The sequence below is a fragment of the Plasmodium reichenowi genome, chromosome 2 (genome assembly GCF_001601855.1).
Source record: "Plasmodium reichenowi strain SY57 chromosome 2, whole genome shotgun sequence".
Lineage (NCBI taxonomy): Eukaryota > Apicomplexa > Aconoidasida > Haemosporida > Plasmodiidae > Plasmodium > Plasmodium reichenowi.
In genome coordinates this window covers 378228-396649 of record NC_033647.1, presented here as the reverse complement: position 1 = coordinate 396649, position 18422 = coordinate 378228, and the positions used below count along the sequence as shown (strand labels likewise).

Here is an 18422-nt window from a genome sequence, read left to right as displayed (position 1 = left end):
TTTTTTTTTTTTTTTTATAATATATATTTTTAAACGGAACTTATAAAATATACATATTTAATTATATGTATATATATATATATATATATATTTATTTATTTATTTATATTATTTATGTTTATTTATAGTTATTTATTTTATATATATTTTTCTCCTTTCATAATTTTTGCTTATTCTCTCACTAAATATAAACACGAAACATATATATAATAATATATATATAATAATATATATATAATAATATATATATAGTAATATATATATAAGTAATATATATATAATAATATATATATAATAATATATTTATATATATATATAATATATATATTTTTTTTTTTTTTAAGAATATTATATTCTTTTTATATTTATAAATAAAAATTAATGACATGGTCAGAAATATGTTCTTTCGAACTTATGAATAGGAACATATTAATAGTAATATATATATATATATATATAACAATAAAAAAGAAGAAAAAAATAATGCATAAATGTGTATAAGGATATAATAATATTCATATATTATTTTTCTTTTTCTTTATTTTCTTTTATTTTTTTTTTTCTTTTATTTTTTTTTTCTTTTATTTTTTTGTATTCGTTCATTTGTGAAGTTTGAACATGAGGAAGGAATATATATCGAACAAAAAGGTTTATGAGCTGCTATCACAAGGAACGTATGAGGGATATGAAGAAGAAATAAAAATAATTTTTGAAACACGATATATGAACATCTTAAGTTATTTATGTCCACCTAATAAGAGTAGTTTCGAAGACGAGATAATATCATTAAAAATACAGAAATATATAAATGAATATTTAAGTTTTAGTGATTCGACATCTTATTTTTTTGGTTTTTCAAAAGAGTTAATTTTTCATTGTTTAAAGATATATTTTGCAGACATAAAATATGAGGAGGTGGATGTTATGAAATCATGTAAGCATGTGAGTATGATGGATGGTGAGGACACATATAATAATAATAATAATAATGATAAATATAATATTGAGAGTGATGAAGAGTTAATAGAAAGAATAAAAAAGAATGCAGATGTTTTGAATATGGAGAAACTGCATTTATTATACTGTGATGAATATTTTTATATATTTAAGAATATATTATATGTATTAAAAAGATGTGAAGTGTTTTATTTTTATACAAATTATAAAGTTGAAGACTTTTCCTATGAAAAAAATTTTTTATATGATATATTTTGTATTATAGAAAAAAAAATTAATATTCAGGATTTAATTCAAATATATTATGATACATATAAAGATACAAATAATTATTTTGATTTATTAAAAAATATGGATATAGAAAATATAGTATGGATATATAAATATATTTTATTATTTTTAAATATACAAATATATTGTATTAATATATTTTTGTATTTACAATTACGATTAAATATATTATCACAAAGTAATATAAAATCATATTTAAATATTTTTTTAACTTTCCCAAAATTAAGTTTATCGAATACATATATGAATGAGGATATAATAACGAGTACATTACAACAAAAAGAATATTCTGTAATTTTTTTTATATGTTCTATATGTAATATAATTACTTATGAAGATATACAGAAATATGTTAATTGTTGTTTATCTATAAACTTATTTAAATTATTTTTTTTCTTTAAAAAAAACTACGATACAAATGATAATCGTAATTATTATGAACATAATATAAAAATGTTGTCTGGATCTTTACATTATTTTCTGGATATTTTAAAAAATTTTATTTTTATTAATGATAATTTTGTTTATAAAAGGATATTAATTCAAATATTGGAGAATTCGTTATATACCTATTCAATCCAACCCGTAGATTTCCACAACACCTTATTTGACAGTATGGGTTTTAGCACTCCTCACTTGAAAAATGAAAATGAGAGATTATATCGAAGAAATGTAGAACTTAATGATGAGCATATATACAACAAGAATCATAATATCAAGAATGTGAACCATGGGGGTGATGAATGTGATGGGAATGAACATGAACATGAACATGAACATGGTGATAATGTTAGTTACTTTCAAACACCTAATACCACGAACGATTATAAGAAGGAACTTCAAAATGAAGAATATAATTTAGATGCTTCAAATTTAGATAACATGTTTGAAGATGAGGATAGATACAAGACGAATCAAGACGTAAATATAAATATTTCTCTTGTTAAAAATATGAAAAAACATATTCAACAGAAAGAATTTTTTAAAAGGAATATTAATAAGAATCTTTTTTTAAATGTATGTATATTACTTTTTAAAAAACAGAATTTTCTTTTATATACTCATGATATAAAAAAAGAATATAAAAATATAAATACATGTCTTGAATATTTACAAAACGATAATTACCAATATGACATATATTCTTTGAAATATTTTTTACATAATTATGATTATAAAGAAACAGAAATTATTACTAATTTTAAAGAAAAGAAAAAAAGTTTATGTCCATTCATATCAGTCGAAAGCAAAAATATATTGTTAGAAATATCATCTCTTTTTTTTTCTTTTGATTATTTAAAAGCTTATACTGAAGAGAATAATATTTATGGTGATAATAATAAAAAAAATGTAAAAATTAATAATATTTATGATATTATAGATAAGGAGAAGAAGAAAAATGAAAGTACGAAAGAAATAAAGATAGAAAGGAAGAAAAAAAAAAATAAAGAAAGAAAGAAAGAAAAAAATTTTATAGATAATACCATATTACATCCAGTTATTTTATACAACGTAAATAGATTATTGTTGGATTTTTTTTATGATAAGATAAGTAAAGCATCTATACAAACTTTAATAATATTTAACCACAATTTATTATCAATATATAGAATATTAAAAACATTAATAGGTACGAATACAAATTTAATAAATTTTAATGAAGTTACAAAAATTGTTGAGAAGTTATCACAAGAAGAAGGAAATAGTACAAAGAGAAACCATAAGAATATACATATGGTTATATTAGAAGATACATTATATTATAAAATAATATATATATTAAGAAAAAAAAATATAAATAAAGATACAATATATATAACATATATAGAATATTATTATATTCTCTTAGATTATTTTTGTAAATATTTTTATAATAATATGGATAATTACTTTAAATATAATTATATGAAAAAAAGTACTGTAAGAAAAAAATATGTTAAAAATAAAAATATAGGTGACACAAAAGGGCATAATAAAAATAGTAATAATAATATATATGGTGATAATAATATATATGGTGATGATGATGATAATAATATATCTTGTCATGATGATGATGATAATATATTTAAATTTTTTGAAAAGATAGTTATATTTTTTTGTAACATTTTACAAATAAATAAATGCTTTCATATACTTATAGAAATAAAATTAAATTATTATTTTAAGATTCCATATGATATAAAGAATACATTTATTAATTTATTTACATATTTATTTTTTTTTTCTTTAAAAGTTCAAGAATTCTCAAGGTTTCAAATTATGATAATACGATGTTTATCTTTTTTATTAAAAAAAAAAAATATTAATAAATTGAATGCTTATATTTTTCAGTTATTTTCCTATCTAGAAAATGACGAGATAAATATAAATGAAAAAGGTTTGGTACATAGGAAGAGTTTAAAATATCATAGAAATAATGAAGAAGAGTATTCACATAATAACACAACTAATGATAATAGTGTTAGTAACTTATATCGTGATATAGAGAATGAACATGATGAAAATCATATCGAAAGAAGACAAGACAGAAATGTATTTTCTTCTAATATGAATGATGATAAAAAATATAACAATCTATCTGATTTTAAATACACAAAAGAAAATATGGATATAAAAGAAAACTTTAGGATTGACATATCGTTTTTGAAAATATTTTTTTTGCTTAATGATGTAAGACGAATAAATTTGAATGAATCTAATGAAAGGAAGGATAAGTTGGAGAGTAAATCAAAGAGGCGAATACAAAAATTAGATGTTGATAGGTATACATATAATAAAAACGATAATAATAAATATAATGATGGGAATACATTTTTGTCTTCACAAGATGAAGAGAAATCAAAGTCGTTTGATTCTAGTGATTCATGTTGGGACGACGAAAAGGAATCATCAAAAGGGTTGTATGGAAATGATTTTTTTAATTCAAGTGATAATAATAATAATAATAATAGTAATAGTCGTAGTAGTAGTATTAGTAGTAGTAATTATAGTAGTGATGAAGTAGATGCTTATGATTATAAGAACTATTGTGAATATAAAGATAGTAATAAATTTGGTGTTGTAGTAAATTATTTTTATGCACATGTTCCAAGTTTTGAAAAATGTTACAATATAAATTATGTATTAGAAGAGATAAGCTTTGATGATATATTTTTAATAAGTATTATGGATTTATGGGAAACAAATAATAATAATAATTTATTAAATTTTATTAATGATTTGATAAAAATTTATGAAGAAGAAAAAAAGAAGAAAATCTATATTTGTACTAGTTTCCTTTTAAAAATATTTAAAAGGATTATTAAAAAGAAAAGTAATTCCTATTTTTTATTTAATATTTATAAAGCTTTTGAAAATGAAATAAAATTAATATTAGACAGTATTAATATTTTAATTAAAAAATGGGTTGTATGGACTTTTAGAAATTGTGATAATATATTTAATAGAGAAAAAAATATTAATATTAAAAAGTTAGTTAAATTATTTTTTATTTCATTTTATAAATATTTAAAAAATTATTTTTTACAAATTTATTATTATTTTTATTATAATAATAATAATCAAATATATAATAAAAAGAATTACAATTTTGATAATTTCTTTTTTTCTATTTTTTCAAAATATATTAATAAAATATTTGTAGAAATATATTCTTCTTCGACCTCTTTGACTTCTTCGAATTCTTCTTTTGTTTTTAATCTATCCAAATTTTATATGATCAAGATGTGTATATCTATTACTAATAATATGATTGGTGTTGTGAAATATATAAACTTGGAGAGAGTTAAGCAAGTTTTTTATGAGCATAATATTATGATAGATGTCTATATGAAGCGTCAACTTCATCAGGATAGGGATGTGTACTATGGACGTGATAATTCTTATAAGAACATGTATCAAGAGATTATAAAACGTTACAGAGGAGACGAAAAAGATACGTTAGATTTTATAAACAAAGAATCGGTTCACCAAAATATGAATGAAGATGATATAGATGATTCTATAAATAGTTTAGATGTATTTAACGAAATTATGAGAAATATTATTATTAATCATAATAGTTTAATTAAAGATCATAACGATATGTGTACAAAAAAAAAAAGAATTAATATTTTTCAAATATCTCCTCCTGCGACATCTGAACAACTTGTGAATAATCACTACACAATGAATTATCTGACAGATGTAATGTTGTTACAAAGGGATTATTTATATAATATTGATAATAATATGAATGAACACCAGCAACATGTTTTTAATAAACAATTTGATAATAATAATAATAATAATAATAATAATAATAATAATAATTTTATGTTAAATTATTTTAATTACATCCCAGAGAATAACAATAATAATTATCGCATGGAAATTAAAAAAAGAGACCCTCCTGAATCGTACCATAATAATTATTATATGTTTAATAATATTATAAATGAAGAAGAAAATTTACTATTACAAAATGATAACATGTCATCAAGCATCTATATTCATAAGGGATTAATGAAGGATACTAAAGAAATGGAACCTTTATTTAATAAAACACCAGATATAAAAATGTATAATGAAGAACAAAAAAATAGTGAACTAATATTATATCCATATAATAATATGATACAAAATAATATTATTTTCGTGAAATTCTTTCTATATACACAAAATATGTTACAAATTATATTTCAAAATAATTATATATTTTTTTTGAGTGATTTTCTATTTATAAACTATAAAAAGAAAGAATACATGGAGGAAAAGAAAAATGGAAATCAAAATGTTATAAATATAAAGGATGGAGATAAAAATATTATAAATATAAACGATGCAGATAAAAATATTATAAATATGAACGATGCAGATAAAAATATTACAAATATAAAGGATGGAGATAAAAATATTATAAATATAAAGGATGGAGATAAAAATATTATAAATATAAAGGATGGAGATAAAAATATTACAAATATAAAGGATGGAGATAAAAATATTATAAATATAAAGGATGGAGATAAAAATATTATAAATACGAAAAAAATAGATAAGAAAAATTATTTAACTATACTAATGTATAATTCACAAGAATGTTCCTTTTATTATTCCATATTTAATAGTTTAATAAATGATTATAATTTCTTATATTATAGTAAAAAATATGATCCTGATTTATTAAACTCTTTTCTAATGAACACACATAAAAAAAATAAAGGATATTCAAAATTATATAAACAAATTGTTAATAAAATTATATATATGTATTCCTTACTTTTGAATATATATGCCAACTTTTATTTTATTAAAGAAATACATGATATAGCAACCAATATATCGAATCAAATTTTTTCCCTTTTCGATACGTCTCATTTTTTGTTGAGCCTCTTTCCAAAAAATTTATATAACATGCTTGAAGGGGTTAGTATATACATACAATAAAAAATATATATATATATATATAAATATAAATATAAATATATATAAATATAAATATATATACATATATATAAATATATAAATATTTATACATGTATATTTTTTTTTTTTATTTTTTTTTTTTTTCGCAGAATAATGCTGTGAGCAAATCCCTAAATAACGACATTTTGTACAAGAAAAAAAAAGGAGAACATGTTAGTAGAGAGAATTTAAGCTTATCCCTACTTTCGTTCATTTTAGAGAATTATAAAAGTAGCTGTTCTTTATATGAGAGTTTAAATACATTTTTTAAAATAAACAATTTTAATAATATATATTTTCTGTGTAAATATAGTAGTGGATATTTACCTTTGGAAAGGATCATAAAACTTTTTATGGACATTATATTTTATCACTTTATTAAAATTATAAATATAAATGAAAACATAAATGATTATGAATTTTTGGAAGTATTAGAATATAATAGTAATAAATGTTATGAGCTTTTAAGGTTTCTATTTTTTTTTATTAAGCAAAATGATTTAATAACAATAAATATATATATATATATATTTGATATAATCATGTATATTTTGGAACAGTATATAGTACATGTTAATTATTATGTATACAAGGGTAAAGCTTGGAATGTATTTTTTAATAAGTTGAAAATATTGAATTTAAGTCTTCATTTTGTAAACTCTATATATTTTAATATATTTTCTGACGATATAAATGCAGAGTTCAAAAGAGAAAATTTTAAAAATGTTAATAATAAAAATAATCATAATAATATAAATAATCATAATAATAAAAATAATCATAATAATAAAAATAATCATAATAATATAAATAATGATAATAATAAAAATAATCATAATAATATAAATAATCATAATAATATAAATAATGATAAAACCCAAACCGTTGATGAACAGAGAAGGTCCCGATTATGGAATATTGTAGAATGCTTATTTTATAATGTTATAAACAAATTACATGTAAATTCAATAAATTGTTTAAAAAAAAATAAATTAGGATCATATAAGCGTGAGGAAGAGTTTCCAAAAGAATTTAATTGTAAAAGATATGTTTTAAATTATAATAAAGATTTTAAAAAAGAAATATATTATTATTTATACAATTTAAATATAGCTAGTGAAATATTTGAATTAATTATTAAAGCAATATATATTAATGAAACGAAAATATATCCTTTAATCATTAATATTTGTTATGATAGAAATATAAGTAATATATTTTTTAATATTGATTATGATAACTTAAATACTATTCTAGAAAAATATACACATTTACATAAAAAGAAAAAGGATCATATTAAAAATTTAAAATATTTATTATGTAAAAATAAATCTATACATATGCATAATAAATATATCTTATATATAGATGATGATCATCTTATAAATAATATGTTACATTTATTAAGAAGAAAAAATATATATTACAAATATGTTCTTAATATTAATGAATATAATAACTTCTTAGATAAGCACAAATGCAAAAGAAAAAGGAAATTTATAAATTATAATAATATCCAAAGTAGTTATAATAATAATAATAATTATATATATAATACAAATAATTTTTATGAATATCATGATTATATTGCTATAAAAAATATTCTACAAAAAAAAATTGAATTATTAGATGATGATTATATTTGTTCAAGGATTTTCGATACACAATCGGAGAAAACGTATGGAGAAAAAAACTATTTATTTGATGTAAAGAATTATATTTATAATATGAATTTTATAAATAATAATTATCAAGAGAATTCTTATATAAATGATTTTATTAACAGCAAAAAAAAAATGTTTACATTACAATTATTAGAATATGATAAACATACTAATTATAATAGTTTATTTATGGATTGTGTACAGAACCATCATATCATAACAAATCATAATATAAAAAATATGAATAGTATAAATAATATTAATCATCATATGAATACAAATAATAATTATAATTGTTTTAATTTACATGATAATAAAAAAATATATTCATATAATGAAAATTATAAATCCGATGAAATCATGCAAAAAAAAATTGATACGAGTATTTGGAAAAATATCGATTCGATTTTCCCAGAAACATTTATAGATTCTGATGAACAACATGCATGTAATTTTGATCCCATAGATTCTTTAAATTTGGGTTCTTCTATATCTAATAATGAAAAAAAAAAAAAATATATTCAAATAAATAACCCCGTGAAAAAGGAATGTCTGTTGTTGAATATAAATTATGATAAGCATGATAACATTATTTATAATAAATATGATCATATCTTTCATTATGATGAATTACCTGATATGAATAATAATGATAATAATAATAATAATAATAATAATAATAATAATAATAATACTAGTGTTATTAAAGATGTTAAGGATATATATGAAATACGAATGAACAAGAATACAAAGAGGAATAAAGAAAAGAAAGAAAAAAGAAAGTATATTTTTCTAAATAATTTTAAGAATAATAAAGAGAAAAAGATGAAAAATAATCACAAAAGAGTATATAGTAATAATAATAATAATAATAATAATATGAATAATATGAATAATATTATGGGGGAAGAATTTTATAACGAATTTTATTTAGATAACTTTAAAAATGAAATTAAATGCATGAAATATATAAACCTTACACAAAGTTTATATGATGTAAAATACAGATTATTGTTATTGTTTTATAAGTTTATAATAATACTTAAACATAAAGAATTATTACAGAATGAGAATTATATAAAAGAAGAAAAAGAATGTTTAAAGAAACATCATATAAAAAAGAATATACCTTTTCTTTTTTTTATATATGAATTAATGGTAACTTTTTTTAATACAGCGGAAAATATAAATAAGAATACGTACTATTATGTATTAATAATAAATATTCTTGTGAATTTATTTTTATTTATAAATAAAAGAGATTATGATGATGAAACTTATATGAGTAATATAAATAATGAAAATAACAAAAAAAATAAAAATAATTTAGTTGAAGATAAAAATGAGATATATAATACCAATATAAAGTCTTTAAAGAATGATAAAGAATATATAGATAATCATTCTAATTATGCTATGTTTTATTGTGATTTGTTTTGTGATGATTTTTTATTATCTAGTGGAAAAAAAAATAAGGAAAATGTTGTATTTCATACATTACATAATATGTCAGATAAAGAAATGTCTAAATATGATTTGATAGGTAAGAATAGATATATAGAAAATTATATAAACAACATAATATTATTAGAAAAGAAAAATAAAATAAATAACTTTAGTGTTGTAAATATGAATAAGAAAATGGATAATAATATATTAAATACATTTATAAATAGAATAGATGAAACAAGTGATAATATAAAAAAGAACAAATTATATATTAGACGTTATTATTTAAAAAAATCAATAAAATATAATAACCATTTATATAATATGCCTATATTTTTATCCTTATTTCTTAGATGTGTTACTATACATTTACATTATTTTAAATTTTATGATAGTTATATATATTTTTTAAAACATTATAATATGTTACATATACCACATGCCGTTCTTAAACAATTATATTCAACAGATCATTTTAATATAAATCTTTTTGTTAATATGTTAGAATTGTTTTATGTCTTTATACAAATTTATAATAATTATTTCGTAAGCCTTTGTGACATATCGAGTTGTAACAATAAGCATCTCCAACGAGACGAAAGATGTTTAAATAATAATAATAAAAATAAATGTGAAGATAATGAAAAAATATATTGTAGTAATAATAATGATGATGAATATGATGAGAATCATGTATCTGGTACATACAAAGAAAATAATATTAATAATAATAAAATAAATGGAAAAGGAGATATGTATCATATTGATAATATAAGTGTATATCCATTAAACGAAAAATTCATAAGTATTTATTTAAATACATTAAAAGAAATATTGAAAGAATGTTATGAATGTCATGTAGGGCATATGAAAAATAATGAAAATATGGAGAAATCATTTTTTATGGAACATTTATTATTATATTTTTTATATAATAGAATTAATACAATATATGAATTGTTTTATAATTTTTATTTTACGTATTTAACAAAAAAACAAAATCATAATGATATATTATTAGATATTGTTAATGAACATATATATAATATTATAGGAAATAAAATATATGATCAAATAAATAAAATAAATAATTTTCTAGATCATAAACAATATTATTATTTCTATATTCATACTTTGACATTTATAACATTAAATAAACAAATATGTATATATATAATGAAGAAAAAAATTTTAAACAAACTTATTTATATACCTTTTATATATCATTCATTGTTTGATAAAAATAAAAATTTCACATCGATATACCAATTAAATAATGATCAATATATAAGAAATAAAGATCATATAATATTTTGTTCATTAATTGTATTTATTATAAAGCTATTATATGTTTTCGTAAAAAATTGTAAACAGAAAAATGTTCATTTTAATAACCATGAAAATGTTTATAACCATGTGGGACATGTATTTGATTCATCCTTTATATCGGAAAATCCATATTATCATGTAACCAAGCATCTAGATTATTATAATGATCATACGTTTATGGAGTCAATGAAAGTTGCAACCAATAGAATTTATGAAAATCCATACTATAGGAATTATAATAAAGAACCACACACTTCAAATGAACACAAAATTGTAAATAGTAATATGGATATTAACAATAGGAATCATTTTTTAAGAACTAATGACGAAAATGTAAAAAAAAATACAAATATAAATACATATACATATACAAAAACAAATACAAATTCTGATACAAATACAAATACAAATTGCGATACAGACAATTATAATAATAATAATAATAATGATAATAATAATGATAATTCTCATAAATATAAAGGAACCTATAAAATTTATCGTATTCATGATGAGGAAGATATTATACAAGATAATAATTATACAAACGATGATTATGTTAATACTAATTATAATTTTCATCAATATAATAATTATCAAAACGGATCCAAGGATAATAGCCATAATTATACTAGTTCTCGTGATGACAATTCAAATAATCCATTTATATCTTTAGACCAAGAAAATATATCCAAAAAAAGAAATAAAAATAAAGAAGAAGAAAAAAAAAAAAAAAAGAAAAATGAAATTCTACATAATGAAGTAGAATATTTCTTAGAAGCTATTTTAAATGTTGTAGGGAAATTATCAGATCGTATTAATTTTATATTTTTAAAAATCGAAAAAATTAATTGTCTAGCTATTTTTGAAGAATCTTATCTATATGTTGAACTACTAACAAAAATATCTTATTATTGTAATATTTATAATATAAATAATTTCTTAATATCTTTAATGGATAAAAGAGTTGAACATCATTTATTTTATATAAATAGAATATTAGAAAAATTCATTTACGAAAAAGAAGTTATTATATATCCATATAGTCCCTATGAAATTAATGCATCAACAAATGTACCGAATAATCAAGATAAAAAAAATAAAAAAAAATCAACAAAAAATGAACTCACATTATTTACACAAAGAGTATTATATATATGTTATAAATCTATTCTTAATTATAACACTATATTGTTGAATCTTATACAAACTCCTTATTTTAAAAACTCCCATTTTGTTATACATCTATATATTTTGATCCTCAAATCAACTAGACTGGTTACAAATATCATTGAGCATTTCGGAAAAAAAAATACGACCCTCATAAGAACGGTAATAAGGATCATTCAAATTGTGTTGTGTGTGTATATATCTAATGATTTCTATATAGAAATATATATATATATATATGTATATGTTATATATTATTTATTTATTTATTTATTTATTTTTATTTATTTATTTTTATTTATTTTTATTTTTATTTATTTTTATTTTTATTTATTTTTATTTTTATTTATTTATTTTTATTTTTATTTTTACAGATAAAAGCCAACGATAACAATTCATATGTACCAATATGCCTTGATATTTTAAATACAGAAAAAGAAAAGAAAAAAGAAAAAATACATTACACCAGAGGCGTAGGGAAATCCAATCTTACGAATTATCTTAGTGACAGCAATACACGTAGTGAAGAGTCCGCTTATCCTGGAGAAATTATTCAATACAATAAATCAATTGATGAATATATAAATACAAAAAGAGTTTATAAAAATGATCACTTATTTAATTTCTTGCCAGAAATTATAACATTAAAAACTTATTATAATATATTAAAAGAAATTTTAGAAAGAAGTGCATTCTTAGGAGCATTCGTCTTAGATAAGCTGAAAAATTCAGACGAAGATTCATGTTTAAAACAAATACTTGTAAGCAATATTTTTTCTTATTTAATACATATTAATGCAACCTTATTACCATCAAATATATGTACAAATAATCTTAAAAAAAAATGTACACTCATATATAATTATGTTATGAATGTTCATAAAAAGTGAGCACCATCACAATATTTATATATATGTACATACACAATATAAATATATATATATATATATATATATTTTGTGTATATAAATTTTTGTTTTTTATTCTTTGTTAAAACCTTTACATTTCACTGTTTTTTATTTTTTATTTTTTTTATTATCTTCATTTCATTTTTAAGATAAAGATATATATATATATATATATATATATATATATATATATATATATATATAACAAAAAACAAATAATAAAAATAAAAAATAAAAAATAAGGTAATAAAAAAAATGATAAAAATGGATAATGTAATATGTAAATATTTATATGTTTATAAATAAATATTTATATATGCTATAAACAATTAATTATATGGTAAATATATATAATTATAATGATAATATAAAACAATTATATGATAATATAAAATATATACATATAAAAAAGTTATAAATTTGGTAAAAAAAAATTTTATAACTTATAAACTATAAATTATAATTTCACTAAAATCATATTGTTATGTCAACATATTGTATAAATATATATATATATATATATATACATACATATATATATATATTTTTTTTTTTTTTTTTTTTTTTTTTTTTTAAAATAATTCTACGTCACTTTCAACATCCTCATCGTAAAGATTTAAATCAATTTTATACCTTAGCATTCCACCAAAACCTCCAAAACCTTTTTGAAATTGTGCACCTTCTTGTGATTTGTTTGTTACAAAATCTAAAGAAGCTCCATATTTTTTATAATTACCAATAACCCAATCAGTTAACGAAATTTTTTCTACTACTTCTAATTCCACATTATTTTCTTTATATAATGATTCTTGTTTTTCATCACATGGAGAAATATGCATAGTTTTGGTTTGATTGGTTACAGGGTTTTTTGTAGTTAATCTAATAATATCTAAACCTTCATATAAAATTAACAATTCTACTGCTCCAATTTCTAATGCCTTTAAAGTATCATCTATACCATATACAACTTTACCTGTATCTTGAGCTATTTCTTCAAAAAATTTACCAATTAATTTTTTCTCTTGAATAAATTTCACATTCTGTAAAGCTTCAGAACTCAATTCAATAGCTTGGTTAAATCCATTATCTCCACCATATGATATATCAACAATCTTAATAACTTTTGCAAATAATCTCTGATCAAACATATCACTATTTAATAAATCATTTTTAAAATCAGCACTACCTGCTAACACGATACCTGTTACATTCACCTTGTCATTTGTTATAAATACAGATGTTGCAACTTCAGCTACTTTTCTTACATAGTTATGTCTTTTTTCTAATCTTAAACGAGCAAAACGTAAAGCACTCTGTCCTCCTCTTCCATGCTTTTTTGGTAAATCAACGGTAAATCTTCTAATCACTTCTCTTGTGTTTCCTTGTATTGTTCCAAACAATGCACCATTTCCATCTACTATAATAAATCCAAATTTGTCATCACTTTCCAATAATTCTTTTAATGCCTCTACGTGAAACTTATTGTCACATAAATATAAACTCGTATTTATTGGCCTGAATGGTTCAAAATCAATGGACATTTTCTTTTCCTTTCCATCTTCTGTGATCACTGTTCCACAATAAACAACTAGACCTTTGGGGGGCGTCTTGTTATACAGCTTTAGCTCTAAAAAATTCATTAAATGAATGAATGAATATATAAATATATATATATATTATGTTATAATATGGCTATAAAACATGACTTGTTCAGGGATAAAAATGAAAAAAAAAAAAAAAAAACAGCAAATTTTATGACATGTTCAGAAAAAAATATACATATTTTGCACTCATTTCTTTTAAATAAAATAACATCTACATATATATATATATATATGTCCGTTTATTCAATTTATATGTTTCATTTTTATTTACTTTGCTGTGTTGAGGTAATGGCAGACAAAACACTAAGTCTATTAACTCTGCTTTTTATATTTGAAGCAGTTCCCAATTCATCAGCAAGCATTTTGTTAATTCTTGAAACTTCATCTTTGTTTTTAATTATCAAACTAATCATACTGGTTCCATTTCTATAAAGCGTGAAAAATACACAAGAAATAAAAAATAAAATGTGATATATAAATATAAATATAAATATAAATATAAATATAAATATAAATATAAATATAAATATATATATATATATATATATATATATATAATAGGTTCTCTTTTATTTTATGTTTATATTTATAGTACCCTTTTGCATTCTCAAGTTTCTTTATTAATCTTTTTATTTTCCATTGTTCTACATTAGCATCGTGGTCTTCCATGTTGTTCAAATGATAAAAAAAAAGAAATAAATAAATAATTCCAATAAATAAATATATTATAAATCTAAATATATATATATATATATATATATATATATATATATATGTACGTATATATATTTTTTTATGAATTTAGAGGCAAAATTTTATAAATGGAAAAGAAAAGTCCAATAATATTTTATATAATACTTATGGATTATAAAAAATTATTAGGCAAAAAAAAAAAAAAAAAAAAAAAAAAAAAGATAATCACTTTTTACTTTTTTTTTATAAATCTTCTCTTTTTTTTTTTTTTCAGAAATAAATTACATTTTGAACTACTACAAAAATATTTATAAGGTATAAAAAATAAATAAATAATAAGTATATATAGATATACAATTTAATATATATATATATATTATTACATTATTTGTTAAATGAATATTTATGTATTATATAAATATATAGATATATTATATATAATATTTACAACTTTACATTTTGAAAATACAAAAATAACTAAATATTTAAACTTTTTTAAATATTATTTTTCTTATTAAAATATTATAATAAGAATTCGCATATTTATATATATATATATAATATATATATTTTATGATTTAGTTTTTTTTTTTTTTTTTTTTTTTGTTCTTTTCTTACAAAAAAAAAAAATATTTTATTAAATTTATTTATGTAAATATAAACTTAGATTTATTTTATGTTCTTAAATATTATTTTATATTACTATTATTAAATTTTTCTAATTATATTATTTATTTAAATTTTTTCATAAAAAGAAAAAATGAAGAAGGAAGGAAAGAAAGAAATAGATAGAAGAAAAAAGAAGGCAAGAGAAAAAATATTTTAGAGTATTTAGAAAAAAAAAAAAAAAATTATTATTATATATAATAATATATAAAATTTTATTATTATTTTTTTTTTTTTTTAATTTTACACTGGTCATATAATATTATAATAATATTATTTATATATGTATACATAAATAAAAAACATTATATACTAAATAAATAATAATACTACCTCTATATTTTTATTTATATTTTTTATATTTATTTTTTTTCTTTTTATAATTAAACCTAGCTAAAATAAGCTATTAAAAAGGCACAAAAAATATATATATATATATATATAATACATATTATATATATATTATATAGATCTTGAATTTATAATAGATAACTACATAATATTATATTATATATAATGTTATATATATATAATATATATATATATATATATATATATATATATATATATATATTGAAAAAAAAAAAAATACACATTTAAAAAAAAAAATTTTCCTATTTTTTTTATATATTTTTTATATTTATATATTTTCTTAATTTTCTTAATATTATTATTTATTTTATTTTTTTTTTTTTGTTGTTGTATATTATAAGGAATGAAAAAATTTTTATTAATAAATTTTTAGAATAAAACTTTTTAAATGTAGATAATGAAAATATAATATCATTTTATTTTCAATGATGAGATACATATAAAATAGTATATTATATATATATAATTTTTTTTTTTGTGTATAAAAAGATGGAATAATTTGTTATACCACATATATATATATATATATATATATATATATATATATATATTATATATAATATATATATTTATTTATAATATGTATACATTTGATGATAAATCTTTTTATATATTCCTTTTGTTGTTTTAAAAAAGGAATACAAATATAATATAATATAATATAATATAATATAATATATTACAATACAAGATAAAACAACATGAAAAGGAATAAAATACTACTAAGAAGATATTTCAGCAGTGATAACATTTTTAATAAAAATGTAAAAAATGGACATACCCTTTTGCTTTATAATAAAATAAGAAATAATTTAGTCTTAAAAAAATATGTTAGTAGTAGTATTTTTGATGTATTCGATAAAATAAAAGATTCTAATAATAAAGAACATGACGAAACAACAGATGAAAATATAAATAAAAAAAGGAAACCATCTAAAAAAGTGTTAAAACTTGTAGATGAAATTTTAAATTTAACATTAATAGAAGCAGCTGATTTATGTGATTTATGTCAAGAAAAATTAGAAGGAAATCAAAAATTTAATAATTCCTTTTTTATTAATAGAAATCCTTTTCCTCATCCATCTAATTTTTTTGGTGCTAATCAAAATATTTTCCCACAACCTACTGCACAGAATGCGATGAATATAAATACTAATGTTGTAAATGATCATACTACATGTACTACAGATTCTACACTTGATAGTAAAGAAGAAAAATTAGAAAAAAAAAAAAATGAAGAGAAAAAAAATACGAAAAGTACATTCAATGTAAAACTAGAAAAATTTGACGTAAAAAATAAAATTAATACCATTAAAGAAATAAGAAAAATTACTAACGTAGGATTAAAGGAAGCGAAAGATATGGTAGAAAGTGCTCCCTTCTACATACAAAAGAGTACGTCCTAATTTTTATATTATATATATGTATTTATTTGTATGTATATATATATATATATATAATTCCTTATTTTTTTTTTTATTTATTTACTTATATAATTTTATTATTATTTTTTTTTTTTTAGATGTACCTTCCGAAAAAGCCGAAGAAATGAAAAAAAGTTTTGAACAACTAGGTGCAACAATAATTTTGGAATAAAAAAAAAAAAAGTGTTTCTTTAAAAAAGTTAAAAAATATGTGTACATATATATATATATATATATATTTATTTATTTATTTATTTGTATATATTTGTTTTATAAAAAGTTACGTTATGAATTTTTTTTTATTTTCTTTTTAAAGTTAATTTTTAATAATAATAAAAAAAAAAAAAAAAAAAAAAAAAAAAATTTTTAAAAAATTTTATTTTAAAAAAAAAAAAATAAAAAAATAAAATTTTTTTTTTTAAAAAAAAAATTTTTTTTTTTTTTTTTTTT

General features: G+C 18.4%; 3 protein-coding genes across 3 annotated transcripts; 2 read left to right on the top strand and 1 right to left on the bottom strand.

The window, feature by feature from the left end:
* Positions 1-618: 618 nt before the first annotated feature.
* On the top strand, positions 619-13195 carry PRSY57_0211300 (putative membrane protein; the record flags this gene model as incomplete). Its single annotated transcript, XM_012905547.2, has 3 exons — positions 619-6657; positions 6807-12467; positions 12680-13195. 3 exons carry the CDS (start codon positions 619-621, stop codon positions 13193-13195), a joined length of 12216 nt encoding a protein of 4071 aa, XP_012761001.2.
* A 590-nt stretch (positions 13196-13785) lies between these two features.
* On the bottom strand, positions 13786-15486 carry PRSY57_0211200 (peptide chain release factor subunit 1, putative; the record flags this gene model as incomplete). The annotated part of the gene is made up of 3 exons (XM_012905546.2): positions 13786-14840; positions 15089-15243; positions 15413-15486. The coding sequence occupies 3 exons, from the start codon at positions 15484-15486 to the stop codon at positions 13786-13788; spliced, it is 1284 nt and encodes a 427-aa protein (XP_012761000.1).
* Positions 15487-17249: 1763 nt separating this feature from the next.
* On the top strand, positions 17250-18144 carry PRSY57_0211100 (mitochondrial ribosomal protein L12 precursor, putative; the record flags this gene model as incomplete). The annotated part of the gene is made up of 2 exons (XM_012905545.2): positions 17250-17943; positions 18071-18144. 2 exons carry the CDS (start codon positions 17250-17252, stop codon positions 18142-18144), a joined length of 768 nt encoding a protein of 255 aa, XP_012760999.2.
* Positions 18145-18422: the final 278 nt, after the last annotated feature.